Raw genomic sequence first — 15253 nt, forward strand, 5'->3', positions numbered from 1 at the left:
GGGGAGGTAGGGGTAGGGGTGGAGTAAAAGATAAAAAAATGAAAATATTTTTTTAAAAATAAACTATAAATTTATCTTTTCAACAAAAAAATTGTAATATGAAGATGGAGGAGAGTTTTGGAATGTTTTCCTTAATTTTTGAAGAGAAATTATTTTCCTTAAATTTGAGGGAAATGAGTTGATTTGGAAAATATTTTTCAAACATTTTACCTAACCAAATACGAAACACACCTTAAATCAATCTTTGTGAAAAGTATTCAAGAAAATGGAAAAATAAAATATTTTAGAAGAAGAGTAAAAACAAAGAAAATTAATGGCGGATGAATGAAATAAGGAAGTCGATAAAGGAGGGGAATTAAGTATGATAGTAAGTCAGTAAAAAAAGACAATGTGTGTGGGTCTCATATTTGTCCATTTGTCAATCAAATAATCTCTCAAGAAGGATAACTTGGCATGCACTACAAATAGTAAAAAAAATAATTCAAAAGATTAATTATATTAGGTTTAGTACATTCATGGCTCCTTTAACTTGTCCATTTTTTTCATTTTAACACCTTTTCATTTTAACACCAGAATGAAGCTTTGTTTCTACTGAACACTTAAAATCAATTGGATCTACTGAACATCAAAGACTGATGTGACACAAATACGTGTCTTGCACTTTCTTTGAGCGCGTGAAGTTGCTTAAATCTATATAGAATGGGCCAAAATTTTATCAATAGAGTAAAAAATGAATCTTAAAAATAACTGGTCCTTTTTAAAATTTCTTCTCTTTCCTCATTTTCTTTTCATGGTTCATGTTCTCCTCTCTTTATTTTTGGCCTTATCTTTTCACTTTTATCTGTCTATTCACGATTTTATTCCATTAGCGTTGCTCCTTTCTCTCTCTTAATTCTTAGTGTGCGTGTTTTTTTTTTTTTTTGCCTTTTTCCCACTAAGAATACACCATCAAAATCACACTAATTTTCAATTGGTACTCCCAATTTTATTATTTATAGAGGTTATTTTTTTATATTTAATTGTAATATGAATGTGTTCAATAGACATAGTTCGTCTCCAGTTCAAGTTTTCAATCGAAATAAGGTTTAATTCAGGTGTCAAAATTAAAAAAATGGAACAAATTCAAGAGGTCACATATGTATTAAGCCATTATAATAACATGAGATAGTACTCCAATATCATAAATTGTTCGAAAGACTACTTGTAGTACTTATATATTCTTTAATATGTATATGCTAATCATTTTTTACTATACTAAGAGAATAGCTTGAATAAAATTATAAAAATATACTTAAGCTAAATAAAACTCAAGTAAGTTACAATGCAATCAGATATATTAATAAAGAAACGTACTTAAACTAACTGAAAAATAAATACGTAAATAAATATTAATGCACAAATAAAATACATTATGCATGTGTTTATATATTATACCTAAAGTAGAAACTCAAAAATTATTTAAAGATAATTAGAACTTTATATTGTCATAAAATAGAGTAGTAGAACAAAATAAAATAATAAGAGGAGAGAAAATGAGAAGCAAAAACATTACTTATCTTTTCTCCTCAGTATGTTTGTAAATGGGGGACAAAGGTTACAATTCATAGAAAATCTTTCCCCCATTTCAAGTTTCAATCAATATAAATGATTAATTTTTACAATTTATGTTGACAAGACCTCTTCTTTGGTATTCATGGGCAAATTGCTTCTGCAACCTGTTTCATAACATACACTACTTTATATCGGTACAAATTTCAAAAAGGTGTGTGGTTTTACTTTTTATCATGTAGTAAAGTTAATCAAATAAAATATGTCATTTTTTTTAATTATATTTATTAATTTTAAGTAGAAAATATTTGGGAATGATATATTTTATCCCATTAATTTAACTCTTTAATAGACAAATGAAAACAAATATATATTCAAACTGCAAATATAACTTTGATTATGTTATTAATTATTAACAAAACCAAATAATCAAACCGAATAGAGAAAATCAAACCAAACCAAATTTATTTTGATTTGGATTGGATTACACTTTTCAAAATCAAAAATCGAAAAGTCCAAATCAAATAGTACAAAATCGAACCGAAAAGCTGAATGCACACCCCTAATTCATATTTGATCAAATCTATTTTTACTCATATATATATATATATATATATATATATATAAATGGAATACAATCTAATTCATTTTCAATCCGATCTAATCCACCCATTTATCACCTTCAAAGAAACACAAAATGTAACTTTAATAGCCAAATTGATTTGTATTCCTATTCATTTCTACATTAATAAATATATAAAGGAAAATTCAAACAATGGCTAAGTTTATGAAAATCACTTAGCCATTAGACTTGTATACTAGAATCTTGATGGACTTGTATATTAGAATCTTGACAAAGAGTTATCTAAGACATATATATATATATATTTATGAAAATCCCTTAGGTCTAGAACCATGTACAACCGCATATAAGCATGTTGTCTACTAATTTTGTTAATGAACTAATATTTGTGACTTGATTAACAACACTTACATAAGATAGAGAAGTTTGGCACCTAAAGGGCATAAATTTCAACTCCATGAACCAAAAGGGAATGTCCTTAAAAAATAATTGTTAGCCCAACTTTGGGCAATCTAAAACTTACATTAACGTTCTTCAAATCCCTCCGTTTGTTTTTTTTAAAAAAAATTAATCATTTGATTGGAAACAAGTTATCTCGGGATAATAAATTATTCCACATGTATATATGATAATTATCTCATGATATAAATAATTGAATAATAAATAATCTAAGGACTATCTATTACCTCCATATCGTAAACAAGCTGGATTGGGCCTGAACGTTGTTTGGGCTTTTATCTATTTGTTGCGAATGATGTACTAATTCCGACCCATGATGACTTGGGACGTCGCCGTTTTGGTATTGCCGGGAATTTCTTCCTGTTTAATGGCAGCTGCCAAGTCCAAATCATGGAAGAGACAGTTTGATTTGTATATGTATGTTACCAGTGCAGTGATGAACAAGAAAGGTCTCGCCATTCTTATGCGAACCAAAATGCGACCTCTTTCCCCTACCTTTGCCTCTGTAAGCTTTACTCAATTCCTATTTCCTTCTTTTTGCCTAATTTGATTGACTAATGTCTGTATTGAATTGAAAGCAGAGCAAGAGCAAATTGAATCAAATGCAAACCTCTCAACTGGAAGGTGATAAAGTTTCTTCTCAGGATGCTTCACTTCTTCCAGAAAGGTTTTTAATACAGTCATCTGTTTTAATACAATTTTATTGTACTTTTATATGATTTGTAGTTTGATAAGCAGACTACAATTTCATTTCATTCTTATTTGAAGTCTTCTGGTCAAGTATAGCTTCTTAATGTTAGGATCAACAATTTTCAATATGATGATGGTTGTTTCACCTTACTCGTATGAGGTTACGTAGCTTCTCTTTTCGGGAACAACAGTTCGTTTTAAGTGTGACTTCATAGTGGAAATGTCGGTGTAAATTAAACCCATCAAAATCAGAATTGTGAGATTATTTTTTTTCACAGAAATAACAAAGAAAAAAAGAATCATGTTTTGGGAATTAAATATAATGGTTCAATTTTCAGAGAGTTTAGCCAAGTACGGGAGTCAATGCACTCAGCCATGTCAACGAACAAGACAGAAATTGTGGATATTGCTCTGGATGAATTTTCAGAGGTGAACTTTCACCACGGCATGAAATATTCTGTTGTTACTATTGATACTCTGTTTGTTGTCAAGTTAGCAATTGTTGAACGTTAACTTTGCAGGGATACTTTTTCCTTTCCCCAGAAAATCGTTATAAGATGCTTCTTTCACTAGCCAAAGAGTATGATCTCAATCGGACCCGAGTTCGCGAGTTAATGAAGCAGCATCTTGATCTTCAGCTACCAAGTGGTGGGTGTTTTTATTCTTATGAGAGTGTATTCTTCGTTATGTTATTTTGTTAGTTGGGCTTAGAAGCTTAGAGCTTTGGCAGATAAGGCTGAAGATAGTGGTCATGAAGAAGAAGGATCATTATCAGCTTTCTACAGGATTGAGCGGAATTTGAGGCAGGCGCTCAAGCCTATGTATGAAGTTCTTTTTGAGCGTCTCAATACACATCCTGGGGGATTGAAGTTCCTGTCTGATATTCGAGCTGATATTCTTTGTCTTCTCGGGTAAGGTTATGTCCCAAATGAAGTGATCTTGTCTTTTTCTCATCTGTGCACACACACTGTGTATTGATTATAAGATCAAGGGGAATCTCCTGATTCATTGGAAATGTGTTTTTAATTTCTATATTTACTTATACCTATGAAACAGGACTTCATAGATGGTTATTCAATGAATTTGCAGAGACGTAAATATAGCATCTCTGCGAGCATTGGATTCCCACCTAAAGGAGAAACTGATTACATGGCTTAGTCCTGCTAATTTGGAGCTTCACAACATTACATGGGATGATCCTGCGTCTTTGTTGGAAAAAATTGTTGCATATGAGGTACTTTTTTTTCTCCTACTTTGCGTTCATGTATTAAATCATATATATTTTTCATTTTTGTATAAATTTTTCTTGTACACAGGCTGTGCATCCAATAAGCAATCTTATAGATCTGAAAAGAAGGCTAGGAATAGGTCGCCGCTGCTTTGGGTACTTCCATCCAGCAATACCTGGTTAGTAAGCCCTGTCTTTTGTTAAGGAGTTGAACTCTACTTAGAGTTCTGTTTCCTGTGTTGCCCATGTGTTTCATAATTGAAAACGACGCTTTATGTGAGTGAACATGCTGAGATTACTAGATCAAGGATTTGGATCCTTTCTTATGAGATATTCAGCATATGATCTTGTGTTTAGCCATGCTGGTCAAAGTTATCAGGTGCAGATTTATGCATCACTTTCTGAAGCAGCGCATAGGAGGTGCACTTTTTCTGGAATCTGAAGTGTGGATTTGTTAGTAACAGAAATAGGGAGAGTTTGCCTTAAGGCAGTCTGTTGAACTTTTATAACAACTTGTGGTTGTTAGTACTCAAAACTGCCGAGAAATTTTATGTATGCAATATAATATATACTTATCAAATCAAAAGTAAGAGTAGCATATCAGGGAGGCTTTGATGATTAGATCCAGAAGTGCGAGAATGGCTGTCCTAGTTCAAGAAACATACTGGACGTTTTGTCTTCAGATATGGTTCACCAATTCTTGAGGTTTGGCATGAAAGAAGAATTGCTCAAATCAGATCGTCATACTTGTCTGTCCATGCTGATAAAGCATCTTGTTACTTTCTTCTTAATAGAACAAATCAAGCCTAATGTTGTTTTTTGTTCAGGTGAACCACTTATTTTTATTGAAGTTGCACTTATGAAGGATGTGGCAGCAACCATACAGGTGAAAGTCTTGACTTTATTTAGTTTAACTTTGTCACTGCTCACTTCCATTAAGGACTCTCTAATCATTGCAGGAGGTCTTATGGGACAATCCTCCAATTTCTGAACATGAGGCTTCTTGTGCAATTTTTTACTCTATTTCGTCAACTCAGGTACATTGACCATCGTAGGTTTGAAGAGCTCTATATTTCTAAAGGTAACGTTTGAATTAGAAAAGGGCTTGGGGTTTTATATGCTCTCTTTCTTCTTTTTGGAGAAATAAAAATGAATAGTTGGATCTGGTTTTGGAAAATTGGATTTGTGTTTGTTATTCATGGAAAATTCCCCTGAGATTAGTATTACTATTTAGTATCTGTGTAGTATCTTCTTCTTCAATTTTACTACTAGTTGCTTCATTTGCTTTGTTTATCTTGCTTTTTTGCTGTTGCTATTTTCCTTTCAATCCTGCTTTGATTTTACTTATTTTGAGCCAAAAGGTCTATCAAAAACAACCTCTCAACCTCACAAAGGTAGGGGTAATTCTTTTCTGTTGAAGGAAAAACATTCTGGGTGGAACAAAAAGAAAGAACAAGGGTTAAGGTAAAGTTAACTCTTTTGGTCACTTTCCAGATGCAGTGCCCTTTTTCAGCCCAAAGATACCATTGGAAGTATTTTTGGGTATCCACTTGTTTTTGGAAGCCAACTCCCACATTGTTTCTGAAGACAACTTGTTTCCAAAGTTGGATAACTGTTTATGCAAACTGGGAATGTTGAGATTTAAGTGATGCAAGACAGAAACTTAATGCAACTTGCTTTTTATTAACAAGCAAAACTCGAATTTGCTATGGCCTCCAAGGAATTGATACATGCAACCTTTTCCACCTGTCACCCCTTGGCTGGGGAAAGTTATTTCCTTCTTTTAGAAAGATATAGTATTGTAGTTCCCTATTTATCCGGAAAAAGAAATATATATAGTTCTTCAGTTCTAGTCTGAGTAAGATCATTGTCTTTTTCTTTAAGCACCATGATCAAATCAACAATGCTCACTGGAGTAGGAAAAGGAAGTACTCCATAAGAATTATACTTTACTGTTAAATACAATTTCTGCAGACATCTGACTGAAATCTTAAGGATAGCATCTTTTCTTCATTTTTACTGCTCGAGTAAGAAAACGTTGAGTTCAATCTAGGTTTGGTAGTTTCAGTATTATACATTATTTGTTTGCAGAGAGAAAGTAACAATGAGTTGAATCGATTTAGAGCCTGTTTGGATGGGCTTATCAGCAGCGGATCCAGAATTTTCACTAAGGGGGTTCCAAAAATAAACATGTAGTGCTTGATATTTGAACTTGGTACCTCAAGATAAACTTAGAACCCCCTCAACCACTAAGCCATCCTCCAATATTATGTTTAGAAGGTTCAAAATCTCTATATATACATAAAAAAATAATTAAAATACCTTATACATACCGTGTAAATTTTTGCCGAGGGGGTTCGGTTGAACCCCTCGCTATCCTCTAGATCTTCCGCTAGGCTTATAACTTATGGTTTATAAGCATAAGTTAGGAATCCTAACTTGAGACTTTTGGCTTAAAAGAAAGTGCTTAAAAACATTTTTTTTAATCTTACCCGAACACTACAAAAGTGTATAAAAGCTATTTTGGCTTAAAAGCACAGGAAATAAGCCAATCCAAACAGGCTCTTAGTATTGGCCTGCAGGTTTTTCTATTTCTCTTCCTCATATTCTATTGTTTTGATGATGTCCTTTGTCTAAGAGAGTATTTTATTCTTTTCAACATGCAGCCTGGCTTATCAGGGATCAACCTGGGGAAGTTTCTCATCAAACGTGTGGTTGATGTGGTGAAAAAAGATATGCCCAATATCTGTGTAAGTTACGGCATTTCATCTAATGCAGTTTTTTGAGCAGCTAATATGTAAACTTCTTCTGTGACTTTTGAATTAAAATGTTGAAAAGTGAATGCTTTGTAGAACTCTTTAAAGTACTTGTACCAATTCTCTCTCCTTGAGATGCAAATTCCAAATCTCTATGAGGAGAATACAATTTTAGCAGAATTACTTATTTAGTGAATATAAATAATTTTCTGTGACAGTGTTTAACTTGTCCTACTTGAACAAGACCCAGCCCTCAACTTCCACAGCACTTCAGTATACAACTTTAGATGTTAAATTGATCTGGATGAATTCTATGGTGTTTTCAGGTTTCATAATTAAACATTTAGTTCTTTCTTGAACAATATGACATGCTACCATGATCTCGCCACTTGTTTACTCACATGTAAGGTTTCCTGTGAAATTAATACACAGACCTGGTCTGCAGGTATTCGCTACTCTTAGTCCTATCCCTGGTTATAGGCAATGGATGTTATCAAAGTTGGCTTCATCAGAGATGACTGGTTCTGCCTTCAAAGAAATTTTGCTTAGACCGGAAGAAGAAAAGGCACTTATGGATGCATCAGGGTAAGCGTGTATTTATGGCATTTTCTGGCTTGAGAATATAGAGAGGATATATTGTTCTAATTTTTGGAACCAATATCATGGGATTTGTCACTCTTCTCTTTAGTAAACTTTCGCTTGGATTTTTGGAATGTGTTCTATCCTTTTTCCTGCAGAATGGTGAAGGATGGTTAATGGTTGAACCATGCAAAGTCTGTTCTAGGATAATTCCTTCATAAAATTAAGTGGAGCACATTACTATTGCATGTTTTTCTTCAGACAGAGAACAAATATGAAACAATCAACTTCATATTTAGTAGAGATTTCATTGTAAAAATATAGCAAACTCTTTTCAATGCTAAACACATTTGTGATTTTAGTTCCTCTGAGATTGTTGTTGTAGCTTACCAAGGAACAAATTTCTTTGTCCTAATTATATCTCTTCTTTTGCAGAGGTTCTGACTTGGGAAGCAGTGGTATTGAAGTAATGTGGAACGTATTGACATCAAAAAACCATGAATGGACCAATTCACCTAATCTGGTATCTGCGTTGAGAACCCCTATGATGCGACTTTGTGCCAGGTATGCTAAAGCTAAATACTGGATGCATTAGAAAGCCTCTATCTAGAAGTGTAATGTGATTGTAAAAATTTGACATTCCAAAAAGATGTTTCTTTTATGTCAAGGATTATCTGCTTCACAATGATAAAAGCCTGTTATTGCATTTATGGCTGTACAGCTTAGATACTGAAGTTGACATGCTTTTCAATCACGTGAAAGTTTGCAGTCTTGAGATAATGTCATACATTGAGTTGCTATATTGTTGTTTGCTTGCTTGCAACAGGTACCTTATGAAAGAAAAAAAGAGAGGAAAAGCTCTAGATTCGGTTGCAAATTTCCACTTACAAAATGGAGCAGTATGTCGACCTATCCACATTCTGCAGATTAAGTTATTACTTTGTTTTATTTTCAGTGAATAAAATTTAGGTACTTGCATAAAAAAACAAATCCCCTTTTTTTAGAATTAAGAACCAACAAGAGAGAAGACTTCTGACAAAGGTTGAGAGACTTGTGACTTAGGTCATAGGTTCGAGCCCTGCGCCATGCGAACTAAGCCTCTGGTATTTAAGTGGAGAAGTATAGAGGGACGGGTCTGTTATCCCAAGTTTCGAAGGCTGAGGTTGGTCCTAAGGGTTTGCCTCAAATGGATTTCTCGGTCATCAAAAATAAAAGAGAAGATTTTTCACAACTGCATAAGGGATAAATCATATGGATTGCTTATTCCTCTCTAAACTACTGGTTAGAAAGGTCCATAACTTCTTCACATAATTTTGATGAAGATAGATATCAGGGTCTCTATCTCTCAGATTATAGAAGACTAATATCTAGATGCTGTCTGAATTTCAAGCATGTCCTGGACATTAGCCTTTCCAAGAACCTCTTTTCAGTTTTCACCTAAACAGTACAACAACAACATACCCAGTGAAATTCCACAAGGGGGTCTGGGGAGGAGGGTAGAGTGTACGAGATCTTACCACTACCTCGTGGAGGTAGAGAGACTGTTTCCAAAATACCCTCGGCTCGTGTGCAACAAATCCAAGTACAAAGCCAAAGAAAATAGTGTAGTAAACATAGCAACTAACACGGTGAACCAACAAAATAGTTTGATAATTGAAACAAAATAAACAACCGACGATGCGAGGTATCAAAAGTAAGAACTACAATAGTACCAGGTGATAACAGGTACCAAAAGCCAAAGACTACATGAATAGGCTAATATGACGACTAACACAGTGCTCAATAGTACCACCCAGCCAAATACATGAAAAGGCTAGGAATACGACAAGTCTTGACTACCTTCTAACCTTCTACCCTTATCTTCGACCTCCATATACTTGAGGTCATGTCCTCGGTAAGATGAGATGTGCCATATCCTATCTAATCACATCTCTCAATACTTCTTAGGCCTACCTCTACCTCTTCATGACCCCACTATAACCAACATTTCACACCTCCTCAATGGGGCATCCGCACATTGCCTCTTCACATGCCCAAACCATCTCAGTCTCCCTTCCCTCATCTTGTCCATCACGGAGGCCATTTCTGCTTTGTCTCGGATATTGACATTTCTAATAGTATCATTCCTAGTATGTCCGCACATCCATCTCAACTTCCTCATTTCCGCCACTTGCATCTTCTGGACCTGCTGGGAGTTCTTGACTGGCCAACACTTCGCCCCATAGGACAAAGTCGGTCTAACCACAACTCGGTAAAACTTACCTTTAAGTTTTGGTGGTATATTCTTGTCACATAAAACGCCAGATGCAAGCCTCCACTTCATCCATGTCACACCAATACGATATGTGACAACATCGTCGATCTCCCCATTTCCATGGATCAGAGACCCCCAAAACACGGAAATCTCTCTCTTGGAGACAACTTGTGTATCAAGTCTCACTTCCACGCCTGCCTCATGTGTCACGTCATTGAATTACACTCCAAATACTTTGTCTTGGTAATACTCAACCTGAACCCTTTTAGGCTATAGAGTGTGTCTCCACACCTCCTACCTATTGTTAACTCCCCCGCGAGTCTCTTCGATCAAAAACAATTGTCTGGAAATAACATATATCATGATACCTCACCTTGAATATATTGTGGCTATTCATCCATCACCAAGGCAAATAGAGATGGACTAAGCGCAAATCCCTGGTGCAACCCCATCTCGACTGTTCCGTATTCCGTGTCTCCTCCCACTTTTCTTACCCGAGTCTTGGCTCCCTCATACATATTTTGTAGTGCCCTAATGTAAGCCACCAATACACCTTTAGACTCCAAACATTGCCAAAGGACTTCTCTTGGGGTTTTGTGTAGGCCTTTTCAAGGTCAACGAACACCATATGCAAATCCCTCTTCCTCTCCCTATATTTCTCCATCAATCTCCTCACAAGATGAATGACTTCAATAGTTGTTTGTTCAGGCATGAAACCAAACTGGTTCTCGGACCATTTTAAAAGAAGGGAAAAAGCTCAAATATGCCATTTAATTTTGAGAAAAGGCTCATCTATTCCATCCATTAAAAGTTTGGCTCATCTATGTCATTCCCGTTTGAGAAAATGCTCATCTATGCCAGTATTTGTAAACTAAAAATATTTTCGATTTTGCAAAATCATTCTTTACACGTGGTCAATTATGATTCGGCCACGTCAATAATTAAATTATTTTTAAAAAGGAAAAAGGCTTAAATATGTCATCAAATTTTGATAAAAGGCTCATCTATGCCATCTGTTAAAAGTTTGGCTTATCTATGCCATTTCAGTTTACAAATAATGGCATAGATGGGCCTTTTCTCAAACGAAAATGGCATAGATGAGTCAAACTTTTTACAGATGAGCCTTTTCTCAAACTTCGATTGCATATTTGAGCCTTTTTCCCTTAAAAGAATGTGTATGCTTGGGACTTCAGGAGGTAAGCTGAATGAACTGCATTGATGCCGACACTCTTTTTAGTGTCTGTTATACCAAGTTGAAGCTGTATAGATGAAAGCAACAACATTTGGCTGCAAGTAGTCTTGAGATGTTTAGCCAAAGCATAAGACCTGAAACACTGAAACCTAATTATGAGAAGAGAAACAACTGAAGCACATCAGTTTATTCAATTATTAGAACTATAGATGCATTTATGTGGAATTTTGTGTAGTATAACGTCATAACTATTGCTGATAACCAAATGTGTTTGCAAGTTAGTATCAGGAATCAGCTGGTGGACATAAGGTACTCCAAATGTGTGCAAACTGACTTTTCTTCTGTTCAAATGCTTTGTTAAGATTAAGATTTGATATTTTGTTCATCTGTAGAAGCTTGTGTACAGATTTTAGCTTAAATTATTTTCTACTTTACTTTTCCTATTTATTATTGGATAATCATCCTGGTCTTTTAAAGTGGGTGTTACTATTAATCCATGAGACATGAGCATTTCTTTTTCATATTTGTGCATGGAATGAGAAAAGCACAGCAAGCCCCTCTGCATTTATTGTCGGTATCCCCCCGTTTATAACTTAAAATATCAATTTAGATGATCGGAAGGCTAAACTGGATGGCTGATCGGTCACAAAAGGGCCTTACACAAAGTGCAGGCATAATGGTAAATTACATCTACAGGTAGTACTTTTATCCTGAACAATCTTTTTTTCTTTCAATTCTGCTGATTGTGATGTTTAAATACATCCTGCGTTTTGACACCTGATTATCAATCTTTAAGTTGAATAATTTTGTTCTTCCAGCTTGACAAGGGTTATCCACATTACATATTAACATGAATGAATTGAAAAGTGACCTATCTATTTGAATATATAATGGGATGGTTTATGATAGGAAACCAAAATGGCTATATATAATTAAGATACTAAATCGCTGATTGAAAATCATTTCAGGTTGGACAACATTGAAGATAGTGCTCAGGCATATCAGAATGAAGGACACATTGAATCTTCTTCTGATTTCAGAAGCTACATTGAGGTATGTTAGTGTTCCCTAAAGCTGTTACTGAGATGTAACAGTTGGATATATAACCCATCTCTCTCTCACATGATTCACCAACTATGCTGTATTTGCTGCCTCAGGATGATAATGGAGAAAAGGCAGATTAGAAGGATTAGGAGAGAATCGTGACACTGTGAGTACAATATGAAATACACAGGTCGAAATGTCCATATCAAGGATTCATATGTTCTATATATATATATATATGGTACTCTGCAGCTCGTATCAATTTAATTAAAGCTATAAGCGCTACTTGGTCCTCTTATTCATTTTCTGTAAAAAAAAAAAAAAGAGTCGCCTAGTGCCTTATTTCACATTGATGGTCATTATAATGGGTTATTTCCAGTGTGTACGACATGAAACTTAAAATGTGTCATTATTCGTCTCTATTGGAGTCAGCAATGCCTTATTTATCTGCTGGATTTCTTCATGATGGTTATAGGATGTTTTAACTCCTTTTGAAAAGTTATCTTAATTTTCACTCTCAAATTTATAGTCTTTCTTGCAAAGAGAGAAAATTACGTTGTCAAACCTTGAAATGTCAATCTCCAGCAATTGTTAGAGAGAACAGCTCAACTTAATGAAAGAATTAGAAACAGTGAAAACACTGTATTCTCTAATATATATATATATATATTGGGACTCATTCTTCTGTTTCTTATATGGAAGACCTTATCCTCAGTAACTGAATTCTTTGAGGACAATTAGTTTTGGCTTGATTTCTAGTAAAAGCGAATATCTGTAATTGGGATTTAATGATACGAGTTAAACAAAAATGGAAAGCAAATAGCTGGAATTGCCCATGAACAGCTTGCTCTAGATTCAAATGGAATCAACAGTGTATAGAATGAAAAGAGAGGGAGAACTTGTTATTGATAATACTTACAACGTGCTTTAGAATGGAATGAAATCTACCTACTCATAGAATGAACGAACAAATGGAAAGTATCTCGAAGTTAGTAATAACTAACTCGTAACAAACCTAACAGCTTGAATATTCACTTGACTTCACTTAACAGCCCAACTAACTATCTTTTATCAACTAACTGATTCCTTGAGCACCAATCTGGCAAGTTACACTTTTAGGATCACATCAAAAGTTTCCACATTTTAATCCTTGAGGTCAAGGATTGTTTGAAGAGGAATAATGGCTTGTCCTATTTCTATTTTTATTACTAGTAAAATCACCCGCGCCTCGCGCGGGAATTTAATATCACGGAATTTATAAAATAATACTTAAAACCTATCAGTTATTAAAACTAAAACACCTATATTTTCTTACATACAAGATTACGTAGTAACAAACATTAATAATGTAAGGAAGATGATAATTATAACATCTTATCATTTATCCTTCAATCAATCATCTTTAATTTTATTTTATAATTTATCCTTTTGATTCTAGGAAGTGTTACTATTTAATATTTTTGGGGAATCAAATGAACATCATATTAAATTTTCTAATAAATAAATAATCGTTGGTGAAGGGATAAATAAATTTTAAAAGGCTGAAAAAAGTGAACAAATATTATAATTCTAACGCGTAGAAAGTTCAGCCCTACCTTTTGCTTTACATCTATCATTTTAAAGTTTCCCATTTAAATGTATCATAAGTAATTATTAAAATGAAAAATTAAAGGGAGAATGTATCATATTGGACAACAATTCAACTTATTATATATACTTGAAAGGGAAAAATATTACATAGTATGGACATAAAATCCCATTCAACTTATTATATATAAAATCCCAGGCATAATGTGTAAACTGGACATAGAGAAGGCATATGACCATGTTAACTGGGAGTATTTGCTTGGAATTCTACATAGTATGGGTTTTGGGAGGAAGTGGATAAGATGGATAAGGTTCTGCATTAGCACTGTCAAGTTCTCAATACTTATAAATGGTTCTCCTGAAGGTTTCTTTCCGGCAAGCAGAGGCTTGAGACAAGGTGATCCACTCTCACCTTTCTTATTTTTGCTAGTCATGGAAGGCCTGAACAGTATGATTAAAACAGCGCATAGGAATGATTGGATAAGGGGTTTTAATGTGGTCAAAGAGGTGAATACTAGATTGGAAATCACCCATCTGCAATATGCAGATGACACTTTGATTTTTTGTGATGCAGAAGACAGCCAACTAAAAATTTTGAGGATAGTTCTCATACTGTTTGAGTCAGTATCAGGGCTGCACATTAATTGGAGAAAGAGTCACATCTTTCCAATGACGTGCCCAGAATACAAAACCTGGTGGATATTGTGGGTGGAGAAATAGGACAGTTACCAGCAACATACTTGGGTATGCCTTTGGGTGCCAATAGCAAATCCAAAGAGATATGGAATGGAGTAGTGGAAAGATGTGAGAAAAGATTGTCTAAGTGGAAGTCTCAATATTTATCAAGAGGTGGTAGATTAGTGCTGATTAACTCAGTCCTGGATGCATTACCAACTTACTTAATGTCAGTTTTTCCCCTTCCAGCAAAGGTGGAAGAAAGAATTGATGCTCTGAGAAGGAATTTTTTGTGGCACGGTGAGAAGGAATATAAAGGTTTCCACCTAGTCGAATGGAAGACACTACTACTATCCAAGAAGCAGGGAGGACTGGCAATCAAAAATCTTAGGAAGCAGAACAAAAGTCTTCTCATGAAGTGGTTGTGGAGATTTCCTTTAGAAGAACAATCTTTGTGGGGTAGGGTGATCCAGGCCAAATATGGGAAGGAAGGACCCTGGAAGACCAAGGAAGTGACATCCACATATGGAACCAGTTTGTGGAGATCAATTAGAAACTTATGGCATGGTTTCTATGCAAAAACTGGATGTAATGTGAACAATGGGAGGAAGATCAGGTTTTGGGAAGATGACTGGTTAGGGAATGGAAGCCTCAAATG

The 15253-nt window shown here is 34.7% G+C and overlaps 1 protein-coding gene across 3 annotated transcripts; it reads left to right on the plus strand.

Moving 5' to 3' along the window:
• Positions 1-2962: 2962 nt before the first annotated feature.
• On the plus strand, positions 2963-12781 carry LOC102603404 (malonyl-CoA decarboxylase, mitochondrial). 3 transcript variants are annotated; one of them, XM_006350404.2, is made up of 16 exons: positions 2964-3095; positions 3172-3257; positions 3619-3709; positions 3802-3928; positions 4011-4191; positions 4370-4514; positions 4597-4687; positions 5336-5394; positions 5468-5545; positions 7175-7258; positions 7710-7849; positions 8279-8407; positions 8670-8742; positions 11900-11985; positions 12258-12342; positions 12447-12781. In XM_006350404.2, the coding sequence occupies exons 1-16, from the start codon at positions 3006-3008 to the stop codon at positions 12471-12473; spliced, it is 1572 nt and encodes a 523-aa protein (XP_006350466.1). In that variant the 5' UTR covers positions 2964-3005; the 3' UTR covers positions 12474-12781. The 3 variants fall into 3 exon arrangements, with proteins under 3 accessions (XP_006350467.1, XP_006350466.1, XP_006350468.1); XM_006350406.2 differs by lacking the exons at positions 2964-3095; positions 3172-3257 and having other exon boundaries at positions 3622-3709; positions 3824-3928; XM_006350405.2 differs by lacking the exons at positions 8670-8742; positions 12258-12342; positions 12447-12781 and having other exon boundaries at positions 2963-3095.
• The last annotated feature ends 2472 nt before the right edge of the window (positions 12782-15253 follow it).

Source organism: Solanum tuberosum, unplaced genomic scaffold, assembly GCF_000226075.1.
Source record: "Solanum tuberosum cultivar DM 1-3 516 R44 unplaced genomic scaffold, SolTub_3.0 scf00122, whole genome shotgun sequence".
In the NCBI taxonomy this organism is placed as follows: Eukaryota; Viridiplantae; Streptophyta; class Magnoliopsida; order Solanales; family Solanaceae; genus Solanum; species Solanum tuberosum.

Coding starts and splice junctions, on each gene's coding strand:
- LOC102603404 (XM_006350404.2), top strand. CDS start 3,006: ATGTATGTTACCAGTGCAGTGATGAACAAGAAAGGTCTCGCCATTCTT. Junction 7,259..7,709: donor AAGATATGCCCAATATCTGT/GTAAGTTACGGC, acceptor CCTGGTCTGCAG/GTATTCGCTACTCTTAGTCC. Junction 8,743..11,899: donor TCCACTTACAAAATGGAGCA/GTATGTCGACCT, acceptor ATATCAATTTAG/ATGATCGGAAGGCTAAACTG.